The 21770-nt window shown below is 25.4% G+C and overlaps 1 protein-coding gene across 1 annotated transcript; it reads right to left on the bottom strand.

Moving 5' to 3' along the window:
* Positions 1–8688: 8688 nt before the first annotated feature.
* Positions 8689–15928, bottom strand: LOC145834695 (uncharacterized). Its single transcript, XM_082942191.1, has 6 exons — positions 15458–15928; positions 13505–13668; positions 13211–13345; positions 10292–10475; positions 10013–10134; positions 8689–9367 (listed from the first exon to the last, which is right to left on the bottom strand). Exons 1-6 carry the CDS (start codon positions 15804–15806, stop codon positions 9332–9334), a joined length of 990 nt encoding a protein of 329 aa, XP_082798317.1. The 5' UTR covers positions 15807–15928; the 3' UTR covers positions 8689–9331.
* Between the last annotated feature and the right edge of the window lie 5842 nt (positions 15929–21770).

The raw sequence follows: 21770 nt of genomic DNA, 5'->3' as shown, positions 1-21770 counted from the left end.
AACTGCGGCCAATTGATAAGCTTTCAAGCTCAATACCAGGGGCGTGGAGAGGGACACTGGCGCATGCCTGCCACCTAAAAGAAAAGAAGTAAAATAAAAAAAAGAATGTACTATCTTTTATTATTTATTTTCTCTGGTTAGTTAGCTTTTTTCAACTATGTTTATCTAGTATTCGAAAAGTTAAACGAATTTTTGAATACCAATCACTATATATACTGATTCGGTGCGTAAGCATAAGTAAATACCGACTTTGATGAAAATTTCAACAAAAAGTTTTTATTAAGTCGATAAACTTTATAAGAATTTAGACTCAAAAAGAACGCAAATAATGTAGTGCACCGCAGTAGTATAACACTTAGGACATATTTTTCTACAAACACAAATGCTAACATTTTGCTAACAAACCATAAAGCTAAACCAATCTTATAGTGATAATGATTCAAGAATAAACAAATAGTTATAAAAATAGCAATAAATAACTACTAATAAATTACTAAATAAAATTTAAAATATTCATAATAAAAAGAAAAAAAGTTAAAATAAAACAATTAATAAAAAACACTTAATACTGGATTACAGTGTTAATCTCACTATACAAAAAGTTTTGTTTAAGTTTCAGTAAATTTAAAATATTTATTAAAAGTAGTTTTTATTATTAAGATAATAAACAAATCAAAGTATGTTATTCTCTCAGCCATAGAGTTAAAAATTTATCAATTTTTGTAGCACGCTATTCTAAAATTTGTTCAGTCACATCATGAATAAATTTAAAGAAACTTGTAGAAACAGATTTTTACAATTAATTTTTAATCTAAAAGACAACATTGAAAAACTTTAAGTTTAAATTTATTACATTAAAAAATGGTATTTTAAAAATCTTCTTTCTACCAACTGTTTGTAACATTAAAAAATGTTATTCTCTAAAGATCTTAGATAAACTGATTTAAGGTAAGGGAAAAATTATATTTTTTTTAAGTTTTTAAAAACTTGAAAAAATTGACCTTTAAAAGTTTATCTTTTAAACGTTTAATTTTATATCAAAAACTTTTAGTAAATTTTTACACTGAGGATAAATCAGGATTTTATGAAATTCTTTAAAACTTTAGAAGGACTCAGTAAAGCTCAGGATAACTCAGTTTATTTATTCAGAGTATTTTAAGTTTTTTAATACAAGCTTACTTAGGATAGCTTTGTTTTTTATTAAAAAGCACAGGATAGTTTTAATGTTTTTAAAAGCTTACAGGAAAGTTTTTTTCATAGACTATGAATGAAGTCTAGTAAATCAAAAATATTTTCATTTCACATGGTAGGAAACTTTTAAAAGTAGCCATTTGCTTGTTTTTAAATGATCTTTTAGGTATTTAGAGACACGTAAACACTTTTTTCATTACAGCTAAAAGTTTTAAGACATTTTCATGTGTGAAAAAAAAATAAGATTTGTAACATAACATAAAGTCTCTTTTTTTTACGAACGATCAAGTTTTTCATTAAGATTTAAAATGCTTTCATATAAACTTGTTTTTTTTTACTTTTAGATATCATGATCTTTGATGTTTAGTTTTTTTTTATTTTTATATTGAACAAATTTTTAAAGCAGGTAAAACATTTTAAGAAGATTTTTTTATTAGCTTAAAACTTTTTAAACTAAAATTTATAAAAACTATTTCTAATTGTTAGAAAATATATTAATAATATTTTAACAATTTTTATTCTGTGTTATAAAACGGAAAGTTTTAACAAAAATTAAATTAAATCACCAAAGTTAATAAATATTTAAGATAAATTTTGTAAGAATGTTAATTTTAAACAAAACTATTTTTAAGCCTTTTGAAACACTTGTTTTAATTATAGGGTAAATAAAATAAAATATAAGACTCAGTGTTAGTGAAATACAGTACGATTTTTTCAAAACCTTCAAGTGAGTTTTAAACTAATTTAGAAAACATATATACATTTAAAACTGTTAGAAAATTTAAATATTGAAATTTTTGCAGACAAGTATATTATAATTGTTGTATTTATTAAGTTCCAACTGTTTATTTATACATGTTGTAATTTTTAATAACTTTTTGAACAATGTATAGATTTAAGGCAATCCCTGGCCCTATTCCTGTTTCATAAAATAAGTTTACTGGCGATTGTAATTTGCTTCAATAATTTTATCTGTTTTATAACCTATTTTTGTAGGATAAAGTTTTATCTTATATTGATCGGACCACTTTCTAAACAGCCTACATTTATTTTTTGAATTCACTAGTTTTTTTTGTTAAGGTGATAGAATATTTTATCTTTCATAATTTGAGCTATCATATTTCCCAATTAAGCTGTTGATATAAAACTTGTGTCAAAACTTTACTTTAATCTAAAAATAGAGACAAAGTTCAGACATTACATATGATTTAGCAGAACATAGATTTTGACTACGACCTTTGCAAAGTCTCTTTTAAATAAACTTAAAGAAGTATAAAAAAAAGTAATGATGCTATATATGAAGAAATTTTACACAACTTGTCTCAGTTAGTTTTAATTATTTTGTTTAAGTAAAGTTTTTTATTTTTAAAAAGTAGTATGCGTTCATGTAATAGTACATAAATACTAAAGTCAAAAAAATTCACTACCACAAAATGTATATTTGTTTTAATTTACAACAATACTTTTTCAAGAAGAAGTTAGAATGTTTTTTAGCAGATATTACTATTAAAAATTACCAAACTTGTAAAAATTTTGAAAATTGAAATTTTAAAGTGCTTAATTAAAAATTAACTATTTTAAAACTTTTGTTTCTATAAAAAACCCAAAGCTTTAAAGTTAAATGTTAAATATTTTACCTTATTTTCTTAATTAAGAATATTAATTAATCTTTGCAAATTTATCCTAGGAGTTTAAAACTAAGCCATTTTTTGTTAGTTTTTACTAAATTAATATCAGAGTGTATATACTTACTGTATACTTATAATTCTCACCCGATTATTTTACGACCAAATCAACTTCCACCGCTTTTTTTTTTCTTTTTACTATTTATTTGAACTATAACCCTTGGTCGATTATTATTATCTATTTTTCCCTTTTACTTTTTTTACCTTAAGTTGATTGAGTGGAGTTGTGCGCGATTTAGGACTGAGCTTGTTCCTATATTTAAAGGTTTTTTTTTTATATTAGACGGTTTAGGCAAGAAAAAAATCAGAAAAACATGAAAGTTGAGAAATTTTAAAAAAATCCTAGAATTTGTACAAAAATCACTAAAAATCCAAGAACTTTAACACGAAAAATAATTAAATTACGATTCTTTATGAATAACAGTCTATCCTAAACAAAAACTTTTTTTTGGGGTGCACGACTATTCAAATTCTTATAAATTAATTGAAACAGCCACAAATAAAAAATCAATGTATATTTTTCAAATATAAACGATATATATGTAGGTCATATTAATATCTACAAGTAATTTTTTTCTTTTTGCAATACATTAAACATTTTTTGAGATATGGCTTAAATAAAGTAAAAAACATAGTTATTTTTAGTAATTTTGAAATATCATGAAAAGTGTTTTAGATTTTGAAAAAAAATATTAAAATAGCTTGTAGATATTAATAAGATCTATATACGTATTTTTTACTTTTTTCAAATTTATATAACTTTTTGAGATATAGTCTTTTAAATATTTTTTTAAGAATTTGAATTGTCCGAATTTAAGTTGTCCGAATTTGAATTGCCATGTAACCCTTTATTTGTATCATTTAGATTTTTTATATGAAACATTCTTAAAGTAACATTACAGCAGGCACGTAGCTATCTCAAAAAGTTACGAATCTGCAAAAATTAAAACATCTGAAATAGCTCGTGATAACGTCCTAGCGGGAACACAGCAATTTAAACTACCTATAATGTTATTGAATTTAATCTGAAAAAATGCAGTTATGTTAATACATCAAAAATGGAATGTTGAGGTACGAGTGATAACTGTATACAAGGCAATTTAATTTGCTCCACACCCCCTATAACTCTTTATGCCTTGCCACTTGTGTAAACCAAGAAAACATTCATTAAACGGAATTTTTATAGGTAGTTTTAAATATTGGGTACTTTCAATTGCAGCAAATTTGCAAAAAAAAAAAGTACCAAATATTTTGATGACGTCATTAACTTTACTTTGGGTAGTTTTGAAGCTTAAACTTGTAAAAAAAACAGAATTGCTGTCTAAGCCTATGACAAATTCACTTTTTTAATTTTCTAAAATATGAAAATAATCATATCTGAAATAAAACAATAGAATAATACTAAACATTTCCCTATGTTAACAAAATTATAGAATTATTTTTTCTTAACATAAAGTTACAATTTTAAATTCAAACACAAATTTTAAGAAATTATTTTTAAAATTTTTCTTTTACAGTTTATTGATGAACCTAATTCATAAAAAATTTTGAACTAATTATACATGAGTTATGTACTTCGATAAAAGCTACCTTTTTATAGTTTGAAATAAAGTTAACAGGGTGTCCATCAAACCTAAATGCTTATGGGAATCTTGGAATGTTATATAAAATCCTAAAATGACTTGAAATTCTGATCACTTATTTTGTCTAGAAAAGTAAATAAGACTTGAATTTAAAAAAATATATCAAATTTAGAAAAATTGAAAGAAGTTTCAAAAAAACTTTAGGAGCCACCTTGGGTACTGGGAGGGTGTAGATTACATTTATTACAAGTTGATGTCACTTTATGAAATTTAATCTAAACTACAAGTATCTTTATACAGATTTTTTATACCAAAACAAATTTTTGATATAAAACATTAAAATAGGAGAGTACAGTAGGTTTTAATTGTCATCTTTTACTATTTTTTAAATATTGAAAGGAATACTTCCTTAAAATTTGAGCAGGGTTGCCAAAACACCTGGAATCCAGGAACTTGACAGTTTAAACAAAAACTGGAAAAACCTTGAACTTTTGAAATAAAAAAATTTAAAAAAATCTATTGTTTAAAAAAAAATCATCTAAAAATCTGTAATATTTAAACTACTTCTACATGTAAAATAATGAAATTTTTATAAAATATGAATATTTAAAGTCATTATTAATCTATAAAAGAAAAATTTTCAAAGTCAATAGCTTAATTTGTGGTTGAATTTAAAATTGTAACTTACACAAAAAATATCAAGGTTAAAATTTATATTTCCTTAATTTCGTTAACATAGTGAAATGTTTAGTATTGTTTTATTTCAGATACAGTTATCTTTATATTTAGAAAAATAAACAAAGTGAATTTATCACAAGCCTAGACAGCAAAAATCTTAATAACTACCCAAAGTAAAGTTAATGACATCATCAAAATATTGGGTACTTTCTTTTGCAAAATTGAGGAAATTACAAGTACCCAATACTTAAAACTACCCATAAAAGTTAGAAAGTTCTACCCTTCATTAAAAATAAATATAAAAAATCAATATTTAACTCAAAAACATTTATATTGTTTTGAAAATCAAGCATTTAACGTAGTCAATAGTAACAACAAGTTATGCAAATTTTTGTAACATAAAATTGTATGATTTCGATTTTTGAAGCTACAGCTTCCTTTAGAATCAATTTTGCATTGCAGCTTTTTGACAAAATAAAGCTTTAACGCCCTAAATGTTACAATTTGGATGTATTTAATTTGTTCAATTTTACGACACTAAAAATGCTAAAGAGTACATATATGTCAAAATTATCTCTCAGGAGGCAAAATTAAGCATAAATGAATAAAATCTAAGACAGCAGAGTCTTTTCAAGCTGAAATAAAAGCAAGTTTTTTCGCACATTAGTATACGTTTCTGTAGATTTGCAAAAACCTACCAAGCTACGTCCCTGCATTACAGAATCTTTTCAATGCTTTTATATCATATTAGACAGTTTATATATTTATATTTCGTAATAAAAAACTCCTCATTTAAAAAACCTAGAATAAACTAGAAACCTAAAAGTCTAACAATTTTAATCTTTGGCAACCATGTGCTTTTTTAAGTGCAAAAACGACTACTATGACTTAAATAGAGATCAATAAGTTATATCAATACTTATTCTTTTTATAACATACTTCGAAACAATAATATTAAAGTTTTTAAACCAAATACAGTTAAAATTTTACCAGCAGTAAAAGGCTGCTAAATTAAGTTAGTAATAAAGTTTATGTTAGACAACATTAAAAAAACATGTACAGCAAGGCTCTTATGTTTGAACATGATAAAAGTAATACTCTTTAACATTCTAAAAGATAACTCTAAAACTTTCATCATAATTAAATCCACCATCAATATTTTACTACTTACACGTTCCTTTATAAACTACCAATTATTTAACGAAAAATATAAGTAAAACTAGCTATCAGAATGTTAGAAGTCATATTGAATAGGCAACGACCTAATTGAGGTATTGGGACTTTCTTTTTTATTAGAGTATTTATTTTAGTAAAATAGTTATACTGTAGCATAAAATGTATTACAGGGTGGCCACTGGTTTTGATAATTTTCTTCCAGGTTCCCGAGTTGCTTTTAAGTTTTTGAAAGTACATGTTTTTGGGTCTATTTTTAGTTTAAAGTTAAGTTTAAAAACTATGTTTAATAGTATAACAACATTGAAAAGACACTGTAAAGCTACTTAAATGTGTTTTGATAAAAAAGTTATCTACATGATAGATTTGTTTCATATCATTACAACTTAACATGTAAAATCTGTTTAAAGTTCCAGGTTTTTTAGTGATTTTTGTTCAAAACTCCTGGTTTTTTAGCTTAAATCAAACTATTTAGCGTGTTTTAAGTAAGTATTAATACTTCATAACATTTATCTTATAACTACAGTAACCTCTCGCTTATTTACGCACATTGTGTCCACAGAAAAAATGCGTAAAGATAAGAGAGATCGTAAGGATACGAGAGGTACCAAATATACTTACTATAAAGGCTGTTTTTTGATATTGCTTCTAGTTAAAAGTAGACTGGAGACTTTCCAACTTCTAACAGTTTGTTTACTTTATTTATAAATATGAAAACAAAAGATAAAAATATACATCTATGAAAAGAAAGGATTTAAATTTATATAAAATAATAATACTTGTAAAAAAACTTTAATAATTTTGATAAAAAGTAGATTTTATCTTTATTTAAATATGACTTACTTGATACTTAACATTTATATTCTGTTCTACTTAGCAAATTAAATTTATAATTAAGCATTTGTTTATAATTAATAAATGGTGTGATGTATATACTAAAATTTGTTTCTGTAGTCGCTTACAAAAATATGCATTTGGTGCTGTAATTGATTTCTTCTTTGAACAAAAATGTATAAGGTATATGAAAATTGTTTAATAAAAATTGTTTATGTTACTACAACTTTTTTTAGTTTGAGCTTTGCCCACATAAGGATGAACTTATATTTAATCTCTTATTGTAAACAAAATTCTGATATACTGAGGTATAACTAAATGTTCAGCAATTAATCAAGGAACATAAGTTTACAAAGTCTAAAAATATAGAAAGGTAGATTAGCATTTAAAAACGTATTTTAAATTAAAAATATACAATAAACCTAATTTGTACAATATTAAAACAAAAAATTTTCTTTTTAACTTTTTAGAATTCCAAAATGCGTAACTAGACGAAAGTGCGTAAGGTCACGAGTACGTAAAGATGCGAGAGGTTACTGTAAGTTATAAATTTTTTATTACAACATTTCAGACATCTGCTTAAAATTAAACGTTTATATATGTTATTATTGAAACAACTAATTAAAGGCTTTATAGATACAAAACTTATTTGTTGATATGTTTTGAATGAACTAAGTAACCATCATAACAAAGTTTTAGCAAAATCTACTTTATCTAAAAATAAATTATTGGATGTTTAATTATTTTCGAGTAAGTTTTTTATATTATAAATAAACAATTAACAAAAACAAAACATGACAAATATTTGAGTAATTTCATTTAATGCAAATGTATAACTTTTAGAACAAAAATATTTAAATAAAACTTGAAATATAACAAAAAAACCTTATTTTGGGCATGCTTAATCAGAAATCTTAGGGTCCATGATTCATTTACAAAACTTCGTACAGTACAACACTAAACGATTTACAAATTTTCTTATAATACAACGAACAAAAGAATTTAAATTCATTTAATGTGATTGTTTTGAAAATGTAAGCTTATAAATTATAGGCGACTCATATTAAAAAATCAAGAACTTTTTACTTGGACTAAACAAATTAAACAATAACATGTTAGTTAATTACGACAAAGTGCACAACTTTCATTTTGTTTCCATTTTAAGCATAAAGTTGAAAATTAATTTTTTGCTGAAAAATTAAGAGTTAGCATTTATTTTAATGAAAAATTTTATTAGGTAATATTTTAGCGCTAAATTCTACACGAGATAAAACTTATGTAAAGTAAAAACATATGTTAATAAATTTTGTATGAATAAAGCTTGCAAGTCTATAGAAAATAAATAATTTGTGCAATTATTTCCACAAAATTTTGAAAAACTACAAAACATTTTTTCCGTAATGCAACTTTTAGCTTATTTTAAATAAAAAATTAAAATATAAGTTTTTAAAAACATGTAAAAAATAAATATACTTGAATTAATTATAAACATGTATTTCAAAAACTAAGCTATAAAATGTAATATTTAACATTATAGGTAAATAAAATATATTTTATAAAATTTAACAATTAAAGTGTTATACAAACCTCTTTAAATTAAAGTAAAAACTTAATAAAGCCGTAAAAACAGTTTAAAAACATTCCGTTTGATGCTTCAACAAATTTAAACGTCAAAAAATATGTACAAATTTGCTTACTTATAAACAAGAGACTTTAGTATGAGTATGTGTACAACAAGTGCGAATCATGGACCAATCAAAAAGCAAAAAAATCTAACAACTTAATATCTGAACAACTATAATCCTCAACTCTAATTAAAGCAACAAACTAACAACACTAAGTAGTGATTTAAATGGAAATTTCAACAAACTTTAACAAAAAACTTTAACAATGGTACTTAGCATTAAAGACAATTATATTAGGAGCCAACACAATTGTAATGCTCACTTATAAAAAGCTAGGCTAAAATTATAATTTACTTTCAAATTGCGCAATGTAACAAATAGTCAGTTAAAACAAGTAAAGGCAAAGAGTATAACATAAGCTCTTTTCAAAAACAGTAATAAAAAAAAATTAAAAGCAGTACTCACTAAATTTTAATAATACTCATTAAAAGCTAATCAAAGAAAAGTTAAGGCATTATTTTAGTTGTCATATAAATATTTTGAAGCAAATATAAATACAGATTTAGTTGTTTTCTGTCATCATCGCAGAATCAGCTTCCTAAAATAAATAAAAACTGCATTTAATATTTTAACTATTAGCATTCTGCTGATAAGACAAATACAAAAAACCACTATAAAATTTTTAAACTTCCTTATCTTGAAAAATAAAGCTTAAATATTGTAACAATTTTTAAAACTTAACTAATGCAACTTGTTTTATTTACTATCTATATGATTTTATACAAATTTTTTAAAAATTTAGTTTTGAAATACAAGTATTTTAGTAGTAAAACATGTCAAGGTTGGCACTTATGAGGCAAAAAAGTCAGTCACGTTTATAAAACTTTAAAATTGTAAAAAACCTTTAATATCTAAATCACCAAAATATTAACAAAAGTGGTTATTAAAAACACAGTTTATTTTCAACAACTATCCTGGGATTTAGGAAAAGAATTCAAACTAGCTTGAGTTTTGCGAAAAAACCAAACAAGCCTTAGTCAGCTTAAGTTTTTCAAAAAAGTATAACCTTGATATAACCTAGCCTGAGTTGACCCAAGTTTTTAAAAAATCTCAAACTAGTCAGGGTTATCTTATGTGTGAGGCAATCCTGACATATTTAATCATTATTAAAATATTGTTAGTTTGAAATAAAAAATATGATTTAATATCACACTAACTGTTATTAATATACAAAAAACCAAACCTGTTGTTTAACAGTTTTTGAATCTAGTGTTATCTGCAAAGCTGCCCATAGAGCAGTTCTAGACCTTTTTGTTGACTTGGTCAAATTTTTCAGTGCTTCGGCCAATGCAACCATTAACCGTTCTAAAATAAAAATGTTTATATAAAACTTTTGTAAAATGAATAAATTTCAAAGGTTATCTAAAAACAATAACTCGAAATATATTACAGCTCTTAACTTTTTTATAAATTGGTTTTATATTGGAATATTTTGTGCTCAGAAACTATTAAAAAAGGACACCTATATCATTATCAGTGGGTAACATTGGGGAACCTGGAAGACTGGACTGTCTTGAGCTCATTTCATCTCTCCTCTTAGCTTCGACTTCTCTAATTCGTTGGTAATGTTCTTCCAGCAACGTGTTTACTGTAGTATGCATCGGCCCTTCTAAAAGATGTGCCATTCGGTCTATCAGTGCCATTACCTATAGTTTTTGTTAAATAACTTAATTCAAATACTTTAAAACTGTGAAACATTTTTAAAAGCTTGTGATGCTTAAAAATTACTAATATACAAGGAAATTAAATTTTTGCAATACTTTGATACACTAAAGTGATAAGCAGGCTAGCAAAACTAATATACAGGGTAAACCAAAAATTCTTATATTTTCATTTGATTAAAGATTGAATACTAATTAAATACCATCTTTTTATCTCTTTCAAATTAAAAGAAACATCTAGTAAAACTAGTTATCTTTATTTTTTCAGAAAATTTATTATAACCTCTAAAAGTGAGCAAAAAAGAAGCAACAGTTCAGCTTCATCGCGCGGGAAGGACAAACTCATAAATTATTAAGATCTTGAAAATAGCGAAGCTTCTAATTTACTATGTTGTTAACAAAACATAGGAGCTTGGTACATCTGAAAACCGTCTTAGGGGTGCAAGTTCACCCACTGATGATCAAAAACGATGATTAAAGAAGTCTAGGAAAGAATAAGGAAGAAATGAAATAGAAAATGAAGATTAGATAAAAACTGGTATTAGAAACTATTTTTACATTTTCAAAAGCTGTAAAAAAACACTTTTAATGTAGATGGCTGTGTTTATCTTAACCCCTGTTCCAAAAAAAACAGATGTGACTTATTATATTTAAGATTGTGTAAACAGCGGTAGAGTATACTTACGGATTTCCCAATGACTGTTGAAGATTTTGTGTACACTCTGTCATCATGATTCTTAACAGAAGCCTCAATTGTGAAGAGTTATTAGAAAAAATTATCACTCTGCCGCGCCAGCGTTCAAATATTTATGAAAAATATTTTCTTTGGTCTTTTTCGCTTTCAGACAGTTTTGAAGTATTGTTTCTTTTTCATGTTGCAGAGAAGCAGCTTGAGATAAATGTTGATGATTTTTCTCACACTCGCATTTTATGCTTTTAGCTGACAAAACATTAGCCTTTCACCTTCAAACGAAATTGGGAACCATCCCCTACCTCAATAAAAATTTAAGTTTGGTGCAAACGTTATTTCCTAAGATTTTGTTGAAGTAAATATGGTCTTCTACTTTGCCTGATTTGATATAAATGGATTTTCAATGTGGACTATGTTAAAAGCAAATGTCTCTTTTATTACTAATCTATGTGGTAATGATTTAAAGACATCTCTTTCTTAATAAATTTACTAAATGAACTTAGAAAACTCTGCGTGCCCCAGTTGATAATTTCAGAGAAATAATTTAAACTCTAATCGAGAATAAGAGACCTTACAATAGTTTAAACATGTTCGTAGTTTCCATAGTTACAATTTTCATTAATTTTTCATCTATGATTTATATACTTTGTAAATAAACCACTGAAATATTCCTAAATTTATATTAACGTTTATAAGATCAACTGAATTTTTTGACAAGATCTTGTTTTAGCGTGGCGATTAATTTATTTATCATAATCAATATTTAATTTTTGTTAGCAAAAGAAGCAACGAAGTCTGTTGTTATAGTTTATGAGTTTCTACATTTGGTAACTTGCACTGCCACCATTCAACTTACTTTCTTTTTATTAATAAATGTATATTCTGGCAAAGCAAAAACTCAACTAAAATAGTTGACAGATACAAGGAAATTGACTTAACTACTTCCTTTCATTAAACTATGTTGTAAACGTGTTATTAGAGAACTATTTCCTAAAAACTTAAAGTTTTTAGCTCAAAATACAAAAAAGTAGATGAACATTAAGTGAAATATAAAATATCCAAAAAATTTGAATATAAAAAAATTACATATGTTTGTGCACGAAACTTCCTACAAAATTTACAACATCTAATAGTAACTTGTTTTTAATACATACTTTTAGTTTCATAAAAGAGTCAATGTTTGCAAAATTGCTAAGGAACCTTCTTTTTTAATAACTTATGTAGATACTAGTACAGAAAATTATAAATATAAAATAAATAACATATACTGTTTTATCTGTTTATACAGATGTTACTAATTAAGGCCATAGGGGGGTTAACCATGTTTTTTACAAGTTGATCTTATTTTATAGAGTTTTTACTAAGGTTCAAGTTGCTTTTAACCGCTTAAAAAAATTCAAAATATTGTTTGAGATATGACAGGTCAAAGTCAGGCCGCATAATAGGTTCCTTATGGGAGGGGAAAACTAAAACAGCGAAAAAAGATCTATCTTCTCCTACATTTATTTAAAATCTATCTCCTACTACATTTTTCAAGCAATCTTCTTCAAACTTTCACAGTCTAATCTTTATACAATAAGAAAAAAATGTTACTTTGGAATTAAAAATTATAAGTAAATTTTTTTGTCATAATTTTTTTTTATAAATAAAATTCTTAAGTAACGTTTTATTTCCTTTAGTATAAGGAATATTTCCTGAAAAACTAAAGAAGATTGCTTGAAAAGTAAAGGAGGAGATAGACTTTTAATGATTTTGAAATTTCCGAGAAAATTGACCCCAAAAAAATTGCGGTCCAAACGTTTGTATCGGAAACTTTTTACAAAAAATAAAATATCTTAAAAGTTAATTGATATTTTTGAATTCTATAAAAACTAGCTTGTAGTTTGTACTTTAAGTTTTCATAATAAAAGCCAAAGTTAACTTTTGTAAAAAAAATTGTTTTATTCCCCCTACGGCCTTAAAAAGTATATGTAAAAACTAATTGATAGTAATTTTTAATCACATATCTATGTAATTAAAAAAATTAAACCCTGCCGTGTTCTCGATGCTGATCAGTAATGAGCTTGTCGACCCTAGATGGATTTGCAGGGGGTCTTGGAAGAGGCGTGTTCATAGAACTGGACACTCTTCTCCCTGGAAATGCCTTTCCCAACTCCGTCTCAGCCTGTTACAAACATTTGCAAAAATTACTTTTTTTTACAATAACGATTTCCACGAGTTTTACAAAAATCACAGAATAACCTACATATCTCACAAAAAAAAAGATTTCATAAAATTTTTAATAAAATTAACCAGTTAAGCAACTTTCTAAATTTTGACATACCTTTTTACGCTCTTTTTCTAAGTTCTTGTATTCGTCATAGGATTCTTCTATAGCTTGATAGAGTTTAGTCGAAGGCATGCTTTTTGGCAAGTTACTAGTTTGCAGATGGTGAGGATTTGGATTTCTTATGAGCGGACGAACAGCAAACATTGCTGATTGAACACCTATAAAATTAAGTTATAATTTTGGAAATACTACTTTGTTTTTCAATTAACTTTAATTATAATACTACTGAATATTTGTTTATTTCATGTTTTTATGCTACCATAGTTCGTCCTAATTTTCATCGTTTTAAATATTATTGTTGAAATTTTGATTAATTTTATACTGAACTTTTACTATTAATAACTTTGTCAAAACTTCAAAAACTATAGTTTAAAATACACAAGTAAATGGGAAACTGTCGCAAACTTAATGCATGGTAAATTAAGAAGAAATAAAACGTTTAAATATTGAGCTAATCATACTGACATTGTCATGGTTGCCACTGATCAAGCTGAGAAAAATTTCCTGACTTTTCTTGACTTTTTACCAAAATTTTCCTGACTTTTCTAAATCAAACTCTTTAATTAAACCTATTCTAAAATACATAAACTAACACTTAAAATAAAGCTTTAAATCTTATTTTAATACAGGTTTAAAACGACAGTTTTTATTGCTAAATTCTATCATCAAACTTCCAGTACATCACTTAAACCATCCATTTGATGTTTGTAATAAACAGCTCTATCAGCAAAATACTTGTATTATTACCTTATAAACACAGCTTGTCTGAAAAAAGACACAATTTTTTAGCATTTACTAGCATAAATGTATCTAGATAAACAAATGACATATAAGGAACTTTTACAATTAAAACCTTGAATTAATAATTAACTTTCACAACTAAAATCTTAAAGCAACAATAAAACTTTACAGTTGAAACCTTAAAACTAAACTATATATCTGTTGTATAAAATATTTCATCTTATCATTTAGTATAAAATTTGTAACAAATAAATATACTCTTATATACTTTAAAAACTTCAGTTTCTCTACAAAAATACAAACAATAAGTAAACTTAATCTTGACATATACCTCTCTTATAACTTATTTTATAAATTTATTATTTCACTAAATTTAAAAATTATAAAGAGGTAAATAACATAAAATACTAATCTAACTGATTAGTTATAAAGAACTCAATTATTAACTTAAACAAAAAACACTTTGATTCTAAAATTATGCTAGATAAACTTTTGTGTATATATCACAGTTTCAATATTAAAGTGTCCTTGCTACAGATCATCAATACTAAAAAGCTTAGAAAATCTGCTTGTTCAAGTAAGCTACTTGTTCAATATGTTAATAGAAAATTTTTGCAGTTTTATAAAGGATATTTTACTAATTTATACCAGATAAAGGCATTGGAAATAAAATTAAGTATTTTTGTAAATCTCTAGGAAAATTTTGGAATTTTTTCTGACTTTAAAGTACTTTTAATTAATTTTTACATTTTGAAGGCTTTGGAAAACCAGGAATTCTGAAATTTAAACTGACAAAATCTGACTCTTTTTTTTTATTTTATCAAATTTCCTGACTTTTCCTGACATTTTTTCAAAACCCCCCATTTTTTCCTGACTTTTACTGACTTTTGACATTTTTTAGAATTTTTCCTGACTTTTCCTGATTTCCTGACCGAGTGGCAACCCTGCATTGTTGTTATTATTCAAGATATTAATTTCTTTTAAAAAACAAATTTTAAGTTGATCAAATAATATATATTTAAACTTTTTCAATACTCAAAATTTATTTTTATAAGTTATAATATTTAGTGTATTTTTCACTAACAGTGAACATTAACGATATTATGATGCAGCTTTTTTTTTTGCTTAATAAAACCAACAGATTAAAGCCTTATATAAAATCCCTAACTAGACCATTTTAGAAAGGTTTTGAAATACATCACTTACCGTACAACTCTGGTATAGCACCTATCTGATTGGTTTGCGTCTGGTTGCCAGGTATGGAAACAATCGGCCACATATTTTCATTCACAAATGGCGGATACATGGCTTGCGGTGGTCCTTGAGATGTTATAATAGGAAACCTTTGCCTGACACCTGCATTTCCAGAACCGTGTGCTTGAAAACCAGGAGTAGAATTATAAAGGTACTGAGCTGAACCAGCCGCGTCAGCAGCAGAAAAAAAACGAGTCTGTGGGTGGTGATCGAGTTGAAAAAAAGTTGCAGGTGCAGAATTAAAGGTAGAAGGAAAATGTTGTAACTGTGGTGGAGGTTGAAAAAACGATGGTGTCTGCATGTTGCTGCCAGCAGCTGAGTTGTAGAGATTATTGAGCTGTTGTTGACTGCTTCTCTTGTTTGTAACTCTGTTTGCACTCACTTGAAAGTTACTTGACTGTTGGTTGCTTTGGTGTCGGTTTCTCGACTGTTAGTTGGTTTTTCTGATATTTGAAAGCTATATTCTTAGTTGCATGTAGTGTGAACTTAACTATTCTATGACATTCAAAATTATGTTTTGAAAAAAAAAAATTATTCTTTAATTTACTAAAGTTTTAAGTTTTATAGATAAACATTAGCTACGGTCTTAGTTTTAGTTGTATAACACTTTAAATGATTGGATAAACTATATTTTATACATTGCAATACTAAAACGTAAAAAGATTACAAAATGAAAATAAGCCTTTATTGAAGTTTATTTCTTTTGGGAGAGCTATTTTTTAAACTTACAAAAATGTCTTGAAAAAAATATTGTGATCGTAACGATAAAATAAAGAAACCTAAATAAATTAATATTTAATATTATATAATAAAACAAAACTTCTTATTTAAAAACTGATTTTTAGAATCAACTAAGTTTTACATCAACAACTAAATGTATTAAAAATTCAAGAATGAAAACTAGTAATAGTATTATTCACCAATAAAATTCAGTTTCCTAGTTTTTCAAAAATAATAAATAAAATATAAAAACAAAATCTACAAAAACAATTACCACATTTTAATTGATAAGTTAAAATAATTTTAAAATATAATCTGTTTTATCAAATAAAAATCTTGTAATTCTGTAGTACCTCACGTGTGTTACTTGAAGTTTATTTTTAAAAAGTAGTATGCGTTCATGTAATAGTACATAAATACTAAAGTCAAAAAAATTCACTACCACAAAATGTATATTTGTTTTAATTTACAACAATACTTTTTCAAGAAGAAGTTAGAATGTTTTTTAGCAGATATTACTATTAAAAATTACCAAACTTGTAAAAATTTTGAAAATTGAAATTTTAAAGTGCTTAATTAAAAATTAACTATTTTAAAACTTTTGTTTCTATAAAAAACCCAAAGCTTTAAAGTTAAATGTTAAATATTTTACCTTATTTTCTTAATTAAGAATATTAATTAATCTTTGCAAATTTATCCTAGGAGTTTAAAACTAAGCCATTTTTTGTTAGTTTTTACTAAATTAATATCAGAGTGTATATACTTACTGTATACTTATAATTCTCACCCGATTATTTTACGACCAAATCAACTTCCACCGCTTTTTTTTTTCTTTTTACTATTTATTTGAACTATAACCCTTGGTCGATTATTATTATCTATTTTTCCCTTTTACTTTTTTTACCTTAAGTTGATTGAGTGGAGTTGTGCGCGATTTAGGACTGAGCTTGTTCCTATATTTAAAGGTTTTTTTTTTATATTAGACGGTTTAGGCAAGAAAAAAATCAGAAAAACATGAAAGTTGAGAAATTTTAAAAAAATCCTAGAATTTGTACAAAAATCACTAAAAATCCAAGAACTTTAACACGAAAAATAATTAAATTACGATTCTTTATGAATAACAGTCTATCCTAAACAAAAACTTTTTTTTGGGGTGCACGACTATTCAAATTCTTATAAATTAATTGAAACAGCCACAAATAAAAAATCAATGTATATTTTTCAAATATAAACGATATATATGTAGGTCATATTAATATCTACAAGTAATTTTTTTCTTTTTGCAATACATTAAACATTTTTTGAGATATGGCTTAAATAAAGTAAAAAACATAGTTATTTTTAGTAATTTTGAAATATCATGAAAAGTGTTTTAGATTTTGAAAAAAAATATTAAAATAGCTTGTAGATATTAATAAGATCTATATACGTATTTTTTACTTTTTTCAAATTTATATAACTTTTTGAGATATAGTCTTTTAAATATTTTTTTAAGAATTTGAATTGTCCGAATTTAAGTTGTCCGAATTTGAATTGCCATGTAACCCTTTATTTGTATCATTTAGATTTTTTATATGAAACATTCTTAAAGTAACATTACAGCAGGCACGTAGCTATCTCAAAAAGTTACGAATCTGCAAAAATTAAAACATCTGAAATAGCTCGTGATAACGTCCTAGCGGGAACACAGCAATTTAAACTACCTATAATGTTATTGAATTTAATCTGAAAAAATGCAGTTATGTTAATACATCAAAAATGGAATGTTGAGGTACGAGTGATAACTGTATACAAGGCAATTTAATTTGCTCCACACCCCCTATAACTCTTTATGCCTTGCCACTTGTGTAAACCAAGAAAACATTCATTAAACGGAATTTTTATAGGTAGTTTTAAATATTGGGTACTTTCAATTGCAGCAAATTTGCAAAAAAAAAAAGTACCAAATATTTTGATGACGTCATTAACTTTACTTTGGGTAGTTTTGAAGCTTAAACTTGTAAAAAAAACAGAATTGCTGTCTAAGCCTATGACAAATTCACTTTTTTAATTTTCTAAAATATGAAAATAATCATATCTGAAATAAAACAATAGAATAATACTAAACATTTCCCTATGTTAACAAAATTATAGAATTATTTTTTCTTAACATAAAGTTACAATTTTAAATTCAAACACAAATTTTAAGAAATTATTTTTAAAATTTTTCTTTTACAGTTTATTGATGAACCTAATTCATAAAAAATTTTGAACTAATTATACATGAGTTATGTACTTCGATAAAAGCTACCTTTTTATAGTTTGAAATAAAGTTAACAGGGTGTCCATCAAACCTAAATGCTTATGGGAATCTTGGAATGTTATATAAAATCCTAAAATGACTTGAAATTCTGATCACTTATTTTGTCTAGAAAAGTAAATAAGACTTGAATTTAAAAAAATATATCAAATTTAGAAAAATTGAAAGAAGTTTCAAAAAAACTTTAGGAGCCACCTTGGGTACTGGGAGGGTGTAGATTACATTTATTACAAGTTGATGTCACTTTATGAAATTTAATCTAAACTACAAGTATCTTTATACAGATTTTTTATACCAAAACAAATTTTTGATATAAAACATTAAAATAGGAGAGTACAGTAGGTTTTAATTGTCATCTTTTACTATTTTTTAAATATTGAAAGGAATACTTCCTTAAAATTTGAGCAGGGTTGCCAAAACACCTGGAATCCAGGAACTTGACAGTTTAAACAAAAACTGGAAAAACCTTGAACTTTTGAAATAAAAAAATTTAAAAAAATCTATTGTTTAAAAAAAAATCATCTAAAAATCTGTAATATTTAAACTACTTCTACATGTAAAATAATGAAATTTTTATAAAATATGAATATTTAAAGTCATTATTAATCTATAAAAGAAAAATTTTCAAAGTCAATAGCTTAATTTGTGGTTGAATTTAAAATTGTAACTTACACAAAAAATATCAAGGTTAAAATTTATATTTCCTTAATTTCGTTAACATAGTGAAATGTTTAGTATTGTTTTATTTCAGATACAGTTATCTTTATATTTAGAAAAATAAACAAAGTGAATTTATCACAAGCCTAGACAGCAAAAATCTTAATAACTACCCAAAGTAAAGTTAATGACATCATCAAAATATTGGGTACTTTCTTTTGCAAAATTGAGGAAATTACAAGTACCCAATACTTAAAACTACCCATAAAAGTTAGAAAGTTCTACCCTTCATTAAAAATAAATATAAAAAATCAATATTTAACTCAAAAACATTTATATTGTTTTGAAAATCAAGCATTTAACGTAGTCAATAGTAACAACAAGTTATGCAAATTTTTGTAACATAAAATTGTATGATTTCGATTTTTGAAGCTACAGCTTCCTTTAGAATCAATTTTGCATTGCAGCTTTTTGACAAAATAAAGCTTTAACGCCCTAAATGTTACAATTTGGATGTATTTAATTTGTTCAATTTTACGACACTAAAAATGCTAAAGAGTACATATATGTCAAAATTATCTCTCAGGAGGCAAAATTAAGCATAAATGAATAAAATCTAAGACAGCAGAGTCTTTTCAAGCTGAAATAAAAGCAAGTTTTTTCGCACATTAGTATACGTTTCTGTAGATTTGCAAAAACCTACCAAGCTACGTCCCTGCATTACAGAATCTTTTCAATGCTTTTATATCATATTAGACAGTTTATATATTTATATTTCGTAATAAAAAACTCCTCATTTAAAAAACCTAGAATAAACTAGAAACCTAAAAGTCTAACAATTTTAATCTTTGGCAACCATGTGCTTTTTTAAGTGCAAAAACGACTACTATGACTTAAATAGAGATCAATAAGTTATATCAATACTTATTCTTTTTATAACATACTTCGAAACAATAATATTAAAGTTTTTAAACCAAATACAGTTAAAATTTTACCAGCAGTAAAAGGCTGCTAAATTAAGTTAGTAATAAAGTTTATGTTAGACAACATTAAAAAAACATGTACAGCAAGGCTCTTATGTTTGAACATGATAAAAGTAATACTCTTTAACATTCTAAAAGATAACTCTAAAACTTTCATCATAATTAAATCCACCATCAATATTTTACTACTTACACGTTCCTTTATAAACTACCAATTATTTAACGAAAAATATAAGTAAAACTAGCTATCAGAATGTTAGAAGTCATATTGAATAGGCAACGACCTAATTGAGGTATTGGGACTTTCTTTTTTATTAGAGTATTTATTTTAGTAAAATAGTTATACTGTAGCATAAAATGTATTACAGGGTGGCCACTGGTTTTGATAATTTTCTTCCAGGTTCCCGAGTTGCTTTTAAGTTTTTGAAAGTACATGTTTTTGGGTCTATTTTTAGTTTAAAGTTAAGTTTAAAAACTATGTTTAATAGTATAACAACATTGAAAAGACACTGTAAAGCTACTTAAATGTGTTTTGATAAAAAAGTTATCTACATGATAGATTTGTTTCATATCATTACAACTTAACATGTAAAATCTGTTTAAAGTTCCAGGTTTTTTAGTGATTTTTGTTCAAAACTCCTGGTTTTTTAGCTTAAATCAAACTATTTAGCGTGTTTTAAGTAAGTATTAATACTTCATAACATTTATCTTATAACTACAGTAACCTCTCGCTTATTTACGCACATTGTGTCCACAGAAAAAATGCGTAAAGATAAGAGAGATCGTAAGGATACGAGAGGTACCAAATATACTTACTATAAAGGCTGTTTTTTGATATTGCTTCTAGTTAAAAGTAGACTGGAGACTTTCCAACTTCTAACAGTTTGTTTACTTTATTTATAAATATGAAAACAAAAGATAAAAATATACATCTATGAAAAGAAAGGATTTAAATTTATATAAAATAATAATACTTGTAAAAAAACTTTAATAATTTTGATAAAAAGTAGATTTTATCTTTATTTAAATATGACTTACTTGATACTTAACATTTATATTCTGTTCTACTTAGCAAATTAAATTTATAATTAAGCATTTGTTTATAATTAATAAATGGTGTGATGTATATACTAAAATTTGTTTCTGTAGTCGCTTACAAAAATATGCATTTGGTGCTGTAATTGATTTCTTCTTTGAACAAAAATGTATAAGGTATATGAAAATTGTTTAATAAAAATTGTTTATGTTACTACAACTTTTTTTAGTTTGAGCTTTGCCCACATAAGGATGAACTTATATTTAATCTCTTATTGTAAACAAAATTCTGATATACTGAGGTATAACTAAATGTTCAGCAATTAATCAAGGAACATAAGTTTACAAAGTCTAAAAATATAGAAAGGTAGATTAGCATTTAAAAACGTATTTTAAATTAAAAATATACAATAAACCTAATTTGTACAATATTAAAACAAAAAATTTTCTTTTTAACTTTTTAGAATTCCAAAATGCGTAACTAGACGAAAGTGCGTAAGGTCACGAGTACGTAAAGATGCGAGAGGTTACTGTAAGTTATAAATTTTTTATTACAACATTTCAGACATCT

The sequence above is a fragment of the Thalia democratica genome, chromosome 4, assembly GCF_965202585.1.
Source record: "Thalia democratica chromosome 4, ktThaDemo2.hap1.1, whole genome shotgun sequence".
Lineage (NCBI taxonomy): Eukaryota > Metazoa > Chordata > Thaliacea > Salpida > Salpidae > Thalia > Thalia democratica.
Note: the sequence above shows the minus strand (reverse complement) of the source record. Positions and strands in the feature narration are given on the sequence as shown.